We start from the raw sequence: 14,981 nt of genomic DNA on the forward strand, positions 1-14,981 counted from the left end.
AATCCTCATGAAAATCCCCATGACATCTTTCATACAAATGGAACAAATAATCCTAAAATTTGCACAGAATCACAAAAGACCTCAAATAGCCAAAGTAATCTGGAGAAAGAACAGAACTGGAGGCATTATGCTCCCTGATTTCAAACTATATTACAAAGCTAAAGTGATCAAAACAGTATGGTATTGCTAACAGTCTTAACACAAAAACAGACACACACATCAATGGAACAGAGTAGAGTCCAGAATTAAAACTATGTGTATTTGGTCAATTAATTGACAGCAAAGGAACAAGAATAAGCAATGGGGAATGGACATTCTCTTTAATATTTGGTATTGGGAAAACCAGACAACCACATGCAAAAGAATATAACTAGACTACAATTTTAGACCATACACAAAAATTAACTCAAAGACTCAAATGTAAGACCTGAAAACCTAAAGCTCCTAGAAGAAAATGTAGGCAGTAAGCTCCTTGAACTTTGTCTTGGTGATGACTTTATAGAACTAACTCTAAAAGTAAAGGCAATCAAAGAAAAACAAAAAACAAAAAACAAGTGGGACTATATAAACTAAAAAGCTTCTGGGGCGCCTGGGTGGCTCAGTCGTTAAGCGTCTGCCTTCGGCTCAGGTCATGGTCCCAGGGTCCTGGGATCGAGCCCCACATCGGGCTCCCTGCTCGGCAGGAAGCCTGCTTCTCCCTCTCCCACTCCCGCTGCTTGTGTTCCCTCTCTCGCTGTATCTCTCTCTGTCAAAAAAAAAAAAAAAAAAAAAAACTTAAAAAAAAAAAAAACTAAAAAGCTTCTGCACAGTAAACAAAACCATCAACAAAATGAAAAGGCGACCTACCTAATGGGAGGAAATATTTACAAATCATATATCCAATAAGACATTACTATCTAAAATATATAAGGAACTATGTAACTCTATAGCAAAAAAAAAAAAAATTGATTAAAAAAATGGGCAGAGGATCTGAATAGATATTTTTCCAGAGAAGACCTACAGATGGCCAATAGGCACATAAAATGATGTTCAACATCACTAAAAATCAGGAAAGTACAAATCAAAACCACAAAGAGACACTACTTCTCACCTGTTAGAATGACTATTATAAAAAAATAGAACAAATAACAGGTGTTGGCAAGGATGTGGAAAAAAGGGAACCCTTGTACACTGTTGGTGGGAATGTAAATTGGTGAAGCCACTATGGAAAAACAGTATGGAGGCTCCTCAAAAAATTAAAGATAGGAAAAGATAGAACTACCATACAATCCAGAAATTCCACTTCTCAGTATTTATCCAAAGAAAACAAAAATACTAATTTGAAAAGATATATGCTATATTATGTTCATTGCACATTATTTATGATAGCCAACATGTGAAAACAACACACATGCCCATTGATGGATGAATGGATAAAAAGATGTGGTGTGTATACACACACACACACACACACACAGGAGAATACTACTCAGCCATACAAAAGAATGAAATCTTGCAGTGTTTGACAACAGGGATGGTCCTTGAGGGTATTATGCTAAGTGAAATAAGAGAAACCAAAATATCATATGATCTCAGTTATACGTGAAATCTAGAAAACAAAACAAACAACAACAACAAAAAACCCTCTTGGCTACAGAGAACAGAATGGAAGTTCCTAGGGTAGAGGGGGTTAGGGTATGGGCAAAACAGGTAAGGGGGGTCAAGAGGTACAAACGTCCAGTCATAAATAGGTCATGGAGATGTAATATACAGCATAGTGACTATAATCAATAATATTATAGTGTATATTTGAAAATTGCCAAGAGAGTAAATCTTAAAAGTTTTCATCATAGGAAAAAAACAAAATTTTTTGAGATAAAGCAAGAGACTCTTAATTATAGAAAACAATCTGATGGTTACCAGATGGGAGGGGGTTGGGGGGGGACGAGTTAAATAGGTGATGAAGATTAAGGAGTGCACTTGTTGTGATGAGCCCTGGATAATGTATGGAACAATCAAATTACTATATTCTACACCTGAAACTAATATAACACTGTATGTTGACTGGAATTAAAATAAAAACTTAAAAAAAAAAACCCCAAATTTTTGTAACTTTATATGGTTCACCTTTTCTTACACATTTTATAAGCTTCTCTGTAATTACAGAATTAGAATTGTGCTAAACCTATAGATTAGTTGACTAATATTACAATGCTTTCCAATTCATGAACATATATCTTTTCATTTATTTAGGTCTTCTTTGAGTTCCTTCATCAGCATCTCTTTTTCAGCATAAGATCCTGTATATGTTTTGTTAGATTTATAGTCAAACATTTCATTTTTTGACTCTCTTGTAAATGGTATTTTTAAATTTTGGTTTCCAATTGTACATTAATAATATATAAAAACACAATAGATTTTTATGCATTGACTCTGAATCCTGACCTTGTTAAATGTAATAAGTTCTAGGAGTTTGGGTAGATTCCTTTGGATTTTCTACATAGACAATTATGTTGACGGTCAGTGAGAACAGTTTGTTTTCTCCATTTCAATCTATATGCCTTTTCTTTCCCTTGCTTTATTGTATTGGCCAGGACCTCCAGTATGACATTGAATAGGAGTAGTGAGCATGGATATCCTTGCCTTGTTTCTGATCTTCACCATTGAATTTTGTCATAATCGAGTATGATGTTGGCTGTATTTGTTTTTTCTTTTTAAATGTCCTTTACTAGGTTGAGAATGTTTGCTGAGAGCTTTTGTCATGAATAAATGTTGACTGTTGTCAAATGCTTTTTCCTATCAATTGATATGATCATATAGTTATTTTTAGTTTGCCAGTGTGGTCAATTACATTGCTTGATTTTCTAATACTGAACAAGCCTGCATTCCCAAGATGAACCCCCACCTTCCCTCCACTGGTTATGGCATATTATTCTTTTATATATTGCTGAATTTGATATGCCAATATTTTGTATTTTTACACTTATATTCTTAGGGGATGTTGGTCTGTAGTTCTTTTTTTGTACTGCTTATTGAGTTTGGATTTCAGGGTTATGCTGGCCTTGTAAAATAAGTTGAGAATTGTTCCATCCTCTTCTATTTTCTGAAAGAGATGGTGTTGGTGTTATTTCTTCTTTAAATGTTTGATAGAATTCACTAGTAAAACTAACTGGGCTTAGAGATTTCTTTTTCTAGAAAGTTTCAAACTACATTTCAATTTCTTTAAAAGGCAGGCTTTTTTTTTTAAAGATTTTATTTATTTATTTGAGAGAGAGAGAGAATGAGAGAGAGAGAGCACATGAGAGGGGGGAGGGTCAGAGGGAGAAGCAGACTCCCTGCTGAGCAGGGAGCCCGATGCGGGACTCAATCCTGTGACTCCAGGATCATGACCTGAGCCGAAGGCAGTCGCTTAACCAACTGAGCCACCCAGGCACCCTAAAAGGCAGGCTTTTAATACAAATTCCCATTTCTAATATTTTTTTAAAAACTTGACCTCCAGAAAATTAATGCCCACTTAGTCACTAACACTCAGTTCAGTGTACTAGTTGGTGAAAATAGTTTCAAAGAAAAGAAAAGATGTGGTCCTACTTTAAAATAATTATGACACAATATTGGTGAAAAAGCATTTTCAAATGGATATATACAAATATGTGACTAAACATAGGATATCTCAGTGGTTAAGAGCATGCATGAACTTTGATAAGTGACAAACATATTTGGTTCTGTAAGCTTGGGCAATTAACTTCCCTAACATTTTCCCCCTCATTTGTAAAAGAGGAATAATACCATAGACATGGCTGAGTTGTAAGGATTAAATGAGTTAATGCAAGGGATTCATATAAAGTAAACACCTAATTTGTAGTAGCTATCATCAGGGTGATTTTACTGGAAAAATTATAACTATGTATACAGGAAAGAGAGACTAGTATCATGGATTATAAGTAAGTACTTTCCACCCCTCTAGGTAATTATATAAAGATTTTTAAAGCAATTTAAGTGCTAATGCTTTCAGTTTTATTACTCTGTAAAACATTAGCAGTTGATGATTTAAAATTCATGAAAAATTCTATTACTTCCAACTTCCTGCTCTAGATTTGTAACTTTTTTCTGTAGCATTCTATTTTTTTTAAACTTCACTGTGATTATCAAATACCATAATGTAGTCTCTTATTTAATAAAAATTTGCTTGCTCCTCTTATCTTTTCTTTCTAAATCAAATTCTTCAATCTACCATCCTCTCCCTCTGTCTGCCCTGTCCAGGGTATTGATACTTTTCCTGCAGAACAATGAGCAGGACCTCTGAGTTTGAAGACACTATTCACTTACTTCCTTAATAAACAAGATTAAAACAAGCTGACTGATAAAAGACGAATATCAAATTAGCGTATAAGCCTGTTCACATGAAAAGCAAGAAAGCAGACTTGACTTACTTTGGATATGGTCTTTTAGTCATGTCATTGTTATGGTCTCAGCAAAACTGATACGGTTCTGTTTAATCAGTGTTCCCCACCTTTTACTAAGTTGCTTGCTTTATCTTTCCTTATATCCTTGGTCTTTAAAAATGTGCAGTCTTGGGCGCCTGGGTGGCTCAGTCGTTAAGCATCTGGCTTCGGCTCAGGTCATGATCCCAGGGTCCTGGGATCGAGCCCCGCATCGGGCTCCCTGCTCGGCGGGAAGCCTGCTTCTCCCTCTCCCTCTGCCATTCCCCCTGCTTGTGTTCCCTCTCTCGCTGTGTCTCTCTCTGTCAAATAAATAAATAAAATCTTTTAAAAAATAAAAATGTGCAGTCTCATTACCACCACCATGAATATAGAATTAGGTGTAAAGTGTGAGGTAGATGATGCTTTAAAAGGAGAGGAGGGAGGGATTGGTGCTGTTGGAGATAGAAGTAGAAAACGAAGAAGGTGATGGATTTTAATGAAATTTGAAGGTTGGGAAGCTGCTGTGGAGAGCAAACAAAAGAAGGGTGGTGGTGGTTGCTCTGGTGGGTGCTGAAAGATGAACAAAGGCACGCAGATACAGAAGAGCTTGGTGTTTGCATAGGTACGTGGTGTGGGGATGGAAGGAAGATTTGCAGGAAGAAAGGGCTGGAACTTGTGTGCCTGTATGTGTATTTCAGAGGAGGAGAGAGTAGGCAGGGAAGGTTACAAGAATAGACTGTTTAGAGAGGCAGTATAGCTTATACTGGGCTCTGGAGCCAAACTTTCTAAACTGTAATCCTGGCACCACCACTTATTAATTATATGGCTGGACAAGTTGTCTAAACTCTGTTTCTTTTTCTTTCTTTTTTTTTTAAAGATTTTATTTATTTATTTGACAGAGAGAGACACAGCGAGAGGGAACACAAGCAGGGGGAGTGGGAGAGGGAGAAGCAGGCTCCCCGCGGAGCAGGGAGCCCGATGCGGGACTCGATCCCAGGACCCTGGGATCATGACCTGAGCTGAAGGCAGTCGCTTAACCAACTGAGCCACCCAGGCGCCCTCTCTGTTTATCTATAAATCAGGAATCATAATGGAAACTTCTTCATTTGGGTTACTATGCCTGGCTCATGATAAGCTCTATATAAATGTTAATTATTGCCATTACTATAGAGAAATTAGTTGGGAGAGTCAGAAGGGTCAGCTGATGGAATGTTTTGAAAGCTAATAGAATTGAGAGATCATGTGAAAGACTACTTTTTTTTTAGTCAATTGAACATGATGCTGTTTTTGATGTTAACGAATATAGGCTTTTAACTGCAATCAGATATGCTCATCCTTAATTAAAATTTTATTCAGATTTTATTTAATTTTCATGTTACACTGAACTTCTGTCTACATTTAAAAGGATGATGGGGCGCCTGGGTGGCTCAGTTAGTTAACCATCGGGACTCTTGATTTTGGCTCAGGTCATGATCTCGGGACATGAGATCAAGACCCACATCAGGCTCCAGGCTCAGTGGGGAGTCTGCTTGAGATTCTCTCTCTCTCTCTCCCTCTCCCTTTGCCCCTCCCCCCCTTCCATGCGCCCTCCTTCTCTCTCTTAAATAAATATTTTTTTAAAAATTAGAAATAAATAAATAAAAGGATGATGATAAAGCACACCAACCAAGATGCTAAAACCCAGGTCAAAGTCTTTTATTGTTTGATATTATTTAACTCTTTGGAATCAAAGGGGGAATATTATCCAAGGAGAAAAGGCAGCTAACATAGCAAGTTATAGATGAAAGGGAAAATGATGAGGGGCAATTAAGTGATAGGAAGGTGAGATTGTAGACTGAGGGGTAAAAATGGACTCAGGAAAAACACAGTCGTATAAGACTATATTTTAAAATTTAGAGAATGATAGGCATTTCAGAAAAATTTGAATGTTTTAAAAATAGCAATGAGTCAAATGCAAGTTAATACTGAGATTGAATTTATTTAAATAGGATAAGCACCAAGCAGCAATAATAATAAAGGAAAGATGTACATGGAAATACACTCAACATTTTGTGTAAATATTGCCTGAGCCTGGTACCCCCCAACTCTGTCCTCTTCCTCATCTCCCCCATCCTTGTGAATAACAGACTAAAAATATTATCTGTCCCTTTTTCTTCCAAGGACAGCCTTCTTTTAGAGTCTTACCCTTTTTTTTTTTTTTTTTTTTTTTTTGCTCCGGGCAGGTCAGAGTTGTTATATTGAATTTCAAGTTGGGTGAGAATGCCCACCTCCCAAGGCTGCATACCGCCTGCCCCCATCACTACCTCCTTTGGGTGGGAGTCCTAGACTCAACAAAGGAGGAAGATGAATTGTCCTCTGGGAGAAAGGATGGAGGCCATTCCTTCTGAGAGGAAGCAGAGAAGTTGATCCTTCTAAAACTGAAATTGTGCCCTTGCCCTCAAATTTGCTCCTATCCCAGTCTAGGCCATCTCCACAAACAGCATTTCTACTCATTCTCTGGCTCTGGTCAGAAACATGACATTCATTTGTTACTTCTTCCTTCCTCTTATCTTCACTCCAATTCATTACTAAGTCCTGTCCATTCTGCCACCAAAGTTTATCTCAAATCTGCCCATCTCCATGGCCATCAGACTCAGACACCACTGGTCTAATGTTTATGCAAATTAGAAAAAGGATTCCCTTCCCCTGGGCAGATGCTGGTGCTGGACCTCAGCCCCATTTGCCATCTTTGTGCAGGACATGAGCTCTAAAACCCTGCATGTTGGTCCTGGACCCCAGCCCACTCCATGCTGCTCTGTTGTAATCACCTCACTTTTCTGCCCACATCCACCCTTGTCCCTTTCCAACCCATTCTCCACACAACAGAGGGACTACTTTTAAATTCCCACTTTTACTTCACTCCCTACTTAACCCTTCAATAGGTTTCTACTGCTATTAGAATGAAAACCCGAACCCTTATCATGGCCTGCAAGGTTTTGTATAGTCTGGTGCCTAGTTACATCTTTATCTTTACTGGCATCGATTTGCCTTGATAACTTTCAGCCACACTGCCTTGTTTTGGTTCCTGAAACTTGCCAAGCTTCCCCCTTACCCCAAAAGACTGCCTGACTTAGCTTGGCTAATTTTTACTCTTCCTTCAGGGCTCAGTTTAAATGTTTATGAAAGCCATCCCTGAATCCAAAATCTAAAGATATCCTCATAGCACTCTATTTTTTTAATCATACTTAACACATTTGTAATTATATATTCACTAGTGATTTACTTGTTTAATATCCTTTTTCCTATTATATACACTAAGCTCCACAGGGGCAAGGATCATTCCTGACTTAGTCCAGTATCTTTCATTCATCCAAGTTTCTATTCAAGTTCATTCTAAAGGTCTTCTCTGTGCCAATGACTATACTAGATGCTAGGCATAGAGAAGTGAATAGATAGATGAAGTCATTGCTCTTATGAGGGAAACATAACCAATCAATAAACAAGTAGACAAGATGATTACAGATTGTGATATGTGATATGCAGGACACTCTGGGATCTTTAAGCTCAGAGAGCTGTCTGTATGAATGCCAAATGTTTTGTTTAGGACAGAGTTAGCTGCTAAACATAACTGAAGAATTTACTTTGCTCATGTGAAGTCCGAAACAAATATTCCTGATGGATGGATGGCTCTCCTCCAAGTGGTAATTCAGGGACTCAGGCTCCTTCTAATATGTGCTCTGCCATCTTCAGCATGTGGCCACAGAAAGGTAACAACATGGAAGATTGTGGAATTATTATTATTTCTTTAATGAGCTAAATCTAGATGGCTACACCTAATTGCAAGGGAGGCTGGGGAACATAATCTATCTCTGTACTGAGTTAAAAGAGTATATAGATTTGGTGATGAGCACCTTCAACAGTACCTGGCACAACCCTGGCATAATGAAGAAATGAAGATAAATTAGAAATGAAGCTTATTCTAAAAAATTTTATCTTTGAGTGTACATAGGAGTCAAAATTATGTCTGATCTAGTATATTTAATCTCCAATCCCCAGGAATCTAGAAATAGTCTTTAAAATGAAATTAATTTATGTATCTGTTTCTCAGAACAACACAGTTTCTATTATTTTTATTTTTTTTAAACACCACAGTTTTAAAAACTCATCTATGTGTTTATTTAATTCAGGGTCACCTTTGAGGTTTCCATTTTTATTTCTCATGGTTTTTAGCCTGTCCCAAATCTTGCCACTTCACAGCCTCTCCATTCGTGGGTTTGGATGATTGCATTAGGACAAGTCCCTAGTCAAGGCAATAGAATGGATCACAAGTGAGACACACCTGGGAACCAGTAGCTTTGAACTTGTTGACATGCACCTAAATCACTATATAAATTCTTTGCTTATATTTTATGGTATTCTTTATAATTGTATGCTCTGAATTAAACACGGTATAAGTTTTAATTATTCTTTGATACCAGAGCAGACACATGGTCACATGTTTGTGGCAATCTGCATTTAAAGCTTTTCTATTCTTAAACTGCTTTTCACGTCCTGACTGCATCTTAGTTTTAAAAGCACAGAAACACGGAGCTCTAAGGGACCTCATCAATCAGACACCTTTACCTGTTGGCTTAACTTTAGACTCAATTCAGAAGGGATCTGAAATCTAGTTTACCGATTAATCCTACAGAGATTAAAAAAAAAAAAAGTGAAACATGCCTGAATCCGTGTCAAATTGGTTTTAGTTAACTTTTCCTAAGAGAGACTCCTCCTTGAGGTAGTCCGAGGGCACGGCCCTGGACAGCAGTTTCGCACATCTACTAAGGAAATTTAAGAGTCGAGCGCGGCAGGTGGAAACACCGTGCGGCTGAGAATGGGCGATGCGGCTGTATCCGCGACCCCTGGAGCGGAAGGGACTGCACTTCCACTAACGGGATCGTCAGGAAGTCGGAGAAGTGGCGGCAGCGTAGCCTGAAGTCCTTTTCACCGGGTGGGAGTAAGGATACCGGGGGTCCTCCGCCCCGCAGCGAAGCCGCCCCGAGGTGCCCGGCGCCGCAGGACGCCCGCCACGCCCCACGCCGCCCTGCAGGCGAACGCAGGAGGCGGTAAGGCCCCGCCGGGCCACCGTAGCGCTGCGGATCGGGCCTCTCCTCCCGCGCCGCCCTCCGCCCCCAGCCTCCCCGCGCCGCGGCAGCTCTGGGCAGGGAGCGCCGCCGCCGCCGCCGCCGCCGCTTCCTCCTCTGCAGCCGTTCGGCCGCTGCGTGACGCGTCGTTTCCTCCCAACATGGCGGCCGGGGCAGGTCGGCGGTGATGGAGGCGAGTCCGCGGCCGCGGCGGGTGCTAATTCCCACAGTAGTCAGGGCAGCCGTGCTCTCTCCGGGCTTCTGAGCCGCCGCCGCCGCCTTGTCCCTCGGCTCCCGGCAGACGGCCGCCCGGGCTGGGCTCCCTCGCCGCCCCTGGGCCGGAGGGGCGAGTGAGGGGGGTGGCCGGGAAGCGACCCCAGGCCGGGAGAAGCGGCGGTCCGACGGGCGCGGCCCTCAAGGGGCGGCCTCTCAAGGGCTGGTGAAGACCTCCTCGCCCCTCGCCCTCACCGCGGCTGCTGCCACCTGCCCGTCCCTTCGTGATCCGGTCGCTGCCCTCCACGCCTCCTCTCCCCCACTTCCACCCCCTCTCCTTTCTCTCTTCTCTTCCTCCACCTCCTCCTCCTCCCCTCCAGCCGCCGGGAGCCGCGGGTCGGACGAGCCGCCGCCTCCTTCTCTGCGTCCATGTATGAGGGGAAGAAGACGAAGAACATGTTCCTGACCCGGGCCCTGGAGAAGATTTTGGCCGACAAGGAAGTGAAGAAGGCGCATCACTCCCAGCTGCGCAAAGCGTGCGAGGTGGCGTTAGGTGAGCGGGGAGGAGGCCCGGCGTGGGGGGGGGGGGGGGCCGGGCGGCGCGGCAGGCGCCGCGGGAGGTGGGGTCGCCTGGGGCTGCCCTAGGCCGGCGCCGCTGACCTCAGGGAGCCCTCGCGAAGCTCTTTGCTCCCCGGCTGGAGTTGACTGTAACTCGGCTGGATGTGGGCAGAGGCAGGGTGGAGGAGGAAGGGCAGTAAGCTAGGCTCGGGGAACGCGGCAGGGCTTGGAATCGACTTGAGAGTATGAGATTTTGTTGGTGGACCGTGCCGTGCGGACAGGCTAGCACCCTTTGTGATGAGCAGAAGATGAACTGTTGTTTATTAGCTTGGAAATTGAGGTAGAGCTGATTTGTCAAGATTGGCCGTGGGAAGGGCTCCGTATCGTAATTTTGATAACTTTGTCGTTTGGCGTGGTACTTTGGGAAGATAGGCCAAAGTTGTTCCCTTGTTGACAGTCTTGACAAGGGGTCTGCAAGAGGTGTAGCCCATTCTGACATCTCTCCGCCTCCGCCACAGGAAAAACAGAGTGATGTTGTTCTGTGACTGGGCTGACCTGGAAGAACAAGACCAGAGGTTAAGGGGTGGGGGTGGCGATATAAAAGCCAGGAAGGGAAGGACCTTTAAATATGCCGGCTTTAGTGACAAGGAAGGGAGGGTTTGAAATGGGGAAGATGGAAAAGACAATGGCACCCACCAGCCACATGTCTGGACAGTGACAGCTGCTCTCAAGCTTGAATTCTGATTTATAGTTCAGACGGAGGAGATCTAGTGCATGGTAAATCCAAACAATACCTGTAGTGAGGACAAGCAGATGAGGAATTGTTAAAGGGGGAACACTCATAGATCTATTGCATCCAACAAAGATGAAATCGTTTAAGGAAAGACCAGGACATTTAACACAAAGATGAATTCCTAATGCTTCTGTTTTTATTTTATAGCAGTGGAAATAGACTATATCAAATTGACAAGAAAATCAAGCTTGTTAAATGGGCTTTGGAAAAAAGTGTTCTTGAAGGGGGAAAAATCCAGAATAACTTAAATGTGTGTTAAAGGGTGAAGACAGGAAAGACCTTTTAATTATTAAAACAAAGTACTTTTTTTTTTTAAGATTTTATTTATTTGACAGAGAGAGAGAGACACAGCGAGAAAGGGAACACAAGCAGGAGGAGTGGGAGAGGGAGAAGCAGGCTTCCCTCCAAGCGGGGAGCCCAATGTGGGGCTCGATCCCAGGACCCTGGGATCATGACCCCAGCTGAAGGCAGGCGCTTAAGGACTGAGCCACCCAGGCGCCCCTAAAATAGAGTAATTTTTTTATACTTGCTACAAAAAGCTATACTGTTTTTCTTTCTTTTTTAGGTATTTTAAGGCGATGTTATGAAAAACATTACTGAAGAAATTTCATTAAAATATTTTTTGAATCTGTGGTATAGTGGGTTTAAATTTAGTTTTTGACCCTTCGTGAATCAGAAGTTCATCTTTTCTATCCTTGTAGCTAATGAAAGACTGTTCTAGGTGGATGAGAAGACCTTGTATAGTGATAAAAATTGAATTTATCTAGGTCCTGAAAGGAGTAATTATTAAATTGGGGTGGGATGAGGGAAGAAATGATTTTGAGTTTTTAAAAGGATTATGTGCTTGCAGGTTAAAGAACTTACGAGATTCAAACTAAAATTTTAGTTGAAACCAGATTTTCCATGTTAATTATATTTTTAGTATACTAAATAATAAGTATTAGACTGACGAAATGGAGTGTATTTTGTATACATTTTTTTTTTCTCTCTCCAGAATGCCAATATAAGTTGAGTGTGTTTTAGTGGAGAGTTCTGTGGAAGGAGAATCTGGGATCTTGGGTTTAAATCCCAGTTTTAATTATCGTAAGGTTACATCCCCTCTAATGTGCCATGAGCACGAACACAGTTTGGTTAACTTGTGCACTGAGTATTCCTGCCCTTCTTTAGTGGCATCTTTAGAGGGCTTATGGTTTGGTCCTTGCCATATCTAGATGTAGGAGCTACTTGTTAGTGTGTGTTAGGTGTACTAGGAATTGTCTATTGCAGATTTTGCTGGTTTTACTTTTTTGCCTTCCTCTTCCATATAGCTAGCAGAAACTAATTATGAGGAATGTGACTACCCAGGCAGGGGCTAGGCAACGCAATAGTTTTTTAAAGATGTATAAGGCTTTTTCTCACATTTTATAAAAGTTACAATTAGTCTCCTGCAAAATCTCATTGAGCATTCTCAAGGTAGTGGATCCCTGATGGATGAACTTTGTTTCTTTCCTTCTACTCATCCATCTACATTATCACAAACATAAATTGGTAGGGATAACCCCTTTCATTTTTACAGAAAGTGTAATGTTTTACAGTAAGATGGTGTCTTCAAATATGTATTGTCCCTGGAAACTATTGTAATAAATCTCTTTGCTCCTCGTTATTGAGACTGCAGACCCACTTTGGTCTCTTGATAATCTGTGGCCATCAAGTAGGAATGGGAAGGTAAAGGGGAATGGACTGGTTTGGTCATCCCTGATCTAGATGAGGTTGTGAGTGGGTAGGAGTTGGATGGTAGAAGCATAGAAATGAGTGCTATAATCCTTCTAAATGTATTTCCTAAATAACTCTTCTAAATACACCTGCCTGCATTCTTCCTCCTCCTCACCCCCAAATATTTATTGAGCACCTACCGAGGAGCTGAAGGGAGACAGACAATAAACAGGAAAGTATATAGTATGTCAGACTTTTAATCCTTTTGTGTTTTAAAATCATTTTATTGGCATGTGAGGAGATTTCAGAGCACTGGTATTCAAAATTCCGTTACCTTTTAACAATGGCCAGTTATAGTTTTTCTGTAAATAATACTGATTAAATTATGTTCATCATATATTCTTAAGAAAATGGTATTTTTTTGGTTAAAGTAAAACTTTTAGCACACCTTATCAAGATTAGTGGAGATTTCACTTTATTAAAAACAAAATTCATCTGCAAAGATACTACACACAGGAAATTTCATTTTATTGCATTCACAAAAAGAAAAATAATGAAAACTTTAAAGGGTATGCAGATTATTTAAAATGATTATCAAATTATCTTACATTTCAGACTTTATTTTGAAGTAAAGAATGGTTAGGAAAAAAACAAAAAACCTTCACATCTACATTGTTAATCCCTGTGAGGCGCAGAGGCCCAAGAACAGCTCCAGGTTGCCCTCTCTTGGTACCTGCCCCACTACAGCTCTCTGCAGCTAAGACAACTCAGCAGAGGGCTTCTAGGCTGCCCTAGCTTAGCTTGATCCATTCCTGCTCTCTAGAATCCTGAATTAAAAATAGTCTGGCCATCTGCTGGCAGATGAGACAACAGCTGAGCTATTTTTAGTTTCAAAGAATTTAGGATTGTTGCAGGATCGGACTTGAAGGTAGCATTGTTTGTCTCATGGGGGAGAGTGCATTTGGGCCATATTCTAGTCAGGCCTCTAAGTTTCAGGAGTTTCTTTGCTGTTAGGGCTGTGACTAGTTCAAGTTCTGTTTAAACATCAGATATTGACAAAGATATTCTGTAGATGTTAGGATGAACTAGTTCAAGGTTGGAAGCTGGCACTGATAGGGAATTGGAGTGAAAAGGGTGACCACAAGAAGGTTTTAGAGGCAAAGGAGGCATGCAGGGGCATTCATAAGGGTGGAATCCCTTGAGACATGGGAGAATGATAGAGAAAAAGAGGACTTGTGAGGGAAATAATTTTTGCATCAGACAGCATATGAATTATGTTGTTTATCATATCCTAAAGTGATCCTACTTGATTTAGTTTTTTTATTTGAGTCTGTTAAACCCGTAATTATAGTTATCCCAGAAATGTAAATATAATAGTCTAAACAATTACAGAACTTCTTTCTGTACCTCCAGTCCCACCCTTATTTTGGTTAGTGTTATAAAAAGGGTTATGTGGGTGGAGGGGAATTAACTTGAGTGCTATTGACCTCAATTTTATGCTACTTTTGGTAATATCAATTTTTGCTACTCTTCACCTTTTATGAAAAAAAGTGATTTATTCCCAAATAATATCCTGCAGTGAACATTTTAATTATAATTTAAATCCATTAGCAAATCTCCTTTTAAACCTTCCTCGATATCTAAGGTAAAAGGTGTTTTCAGTAAGTCAGGCTGCCAGAATTTTTGAGATAGCTAGGAAAAAAGAGTAATGAAATGAAATGATTGATGAAAGATTCTGTTAAGTTTGAGTTGAAAAAATAAGTTTGGGTTTCAGTGTATATTCTTTTCATTGTGAAGATTTACACTGCACATTAACATAGTTGAGATTCTGAAAAGTCTTCTAAGAAAGATATCTGCTCTATTTTGCTTATTGAAGTTTTTCTTAATTTATTTGACCCTTTTCAGTGTCTCTTAACACCTCTGTGAAACATTGTTCCTTGGAATTTACTTTAGGACACTATTCAAGGGAAAGAAAGGCCCTAATTACTGATAAGGTAGAGCTATAATACAGTAGATATAATAGCTCTATGTATAGATGAGACCATTCTTCAGATTTGTCATTGTGTTTTGGGAAAGCAATTCTGTTGACAATGAAGGAAGAAGAAAGTCAGAAACAAGGAGCAGTCAGGAAGAATGGTATCAGAAAACAGGACTGTTTGCTTACTAGCTCTTTGTTTCCCATCTCATCTAATGGCAAGCAACTGGTTGTCTCTCCTGATAATA

At 40.5% G+C, this 14,981-nt stretch overlaps 1 protein-coding gene across 3 annotated transcripts in view; it reads left to right on the forward strand.

The window, feature by feature from the left end:
- The first annotated feature begins 9,553 nt into the window (after positions 1–9,553).
- Positions 9,554–14,981, forward strand: part of ARFGEF1 (ADP ribosylation factor guanine nucleotide exchange factor 1) — a 146,715-nt gene continuing 141,287 nt past the window's right edge. For 2 of the 3 annotated variants that reach the window (XM_064588245.1, XM_064588246.1), the window contains exon 1: positions 9,554–10,268. In XM_064588245.1, the coding sequence (XP_064444315.1) occupies positions 10,145–10,268 (124 nt within the window). In that variant the 5' untranslated portion in view covers positions 9,554–10,144. The remainder of the gene's footprint in view (positions 10,269–14,981) is intronic. The other variant, XM_045896442.3, reaches the window with a different exon arrangement.

The sequence above is a fragment of the Mirounga angustirostris genome, unplaced genomic scaffold (assembly GCF_029215605.1).
Source record: "Mirounga angustirostris isolate CCGP_5_RB_7025 unplaced genomic scaffold, mMirAng1.0.hap1 SCAF_4, whole genome shotgun sequence".
Lineage (NCBI taxonomy): Eukaryota > Metazoa > Chordata > Mammalia > Carnivora > Phocidae > Mirounga > Mirounga angustirostris.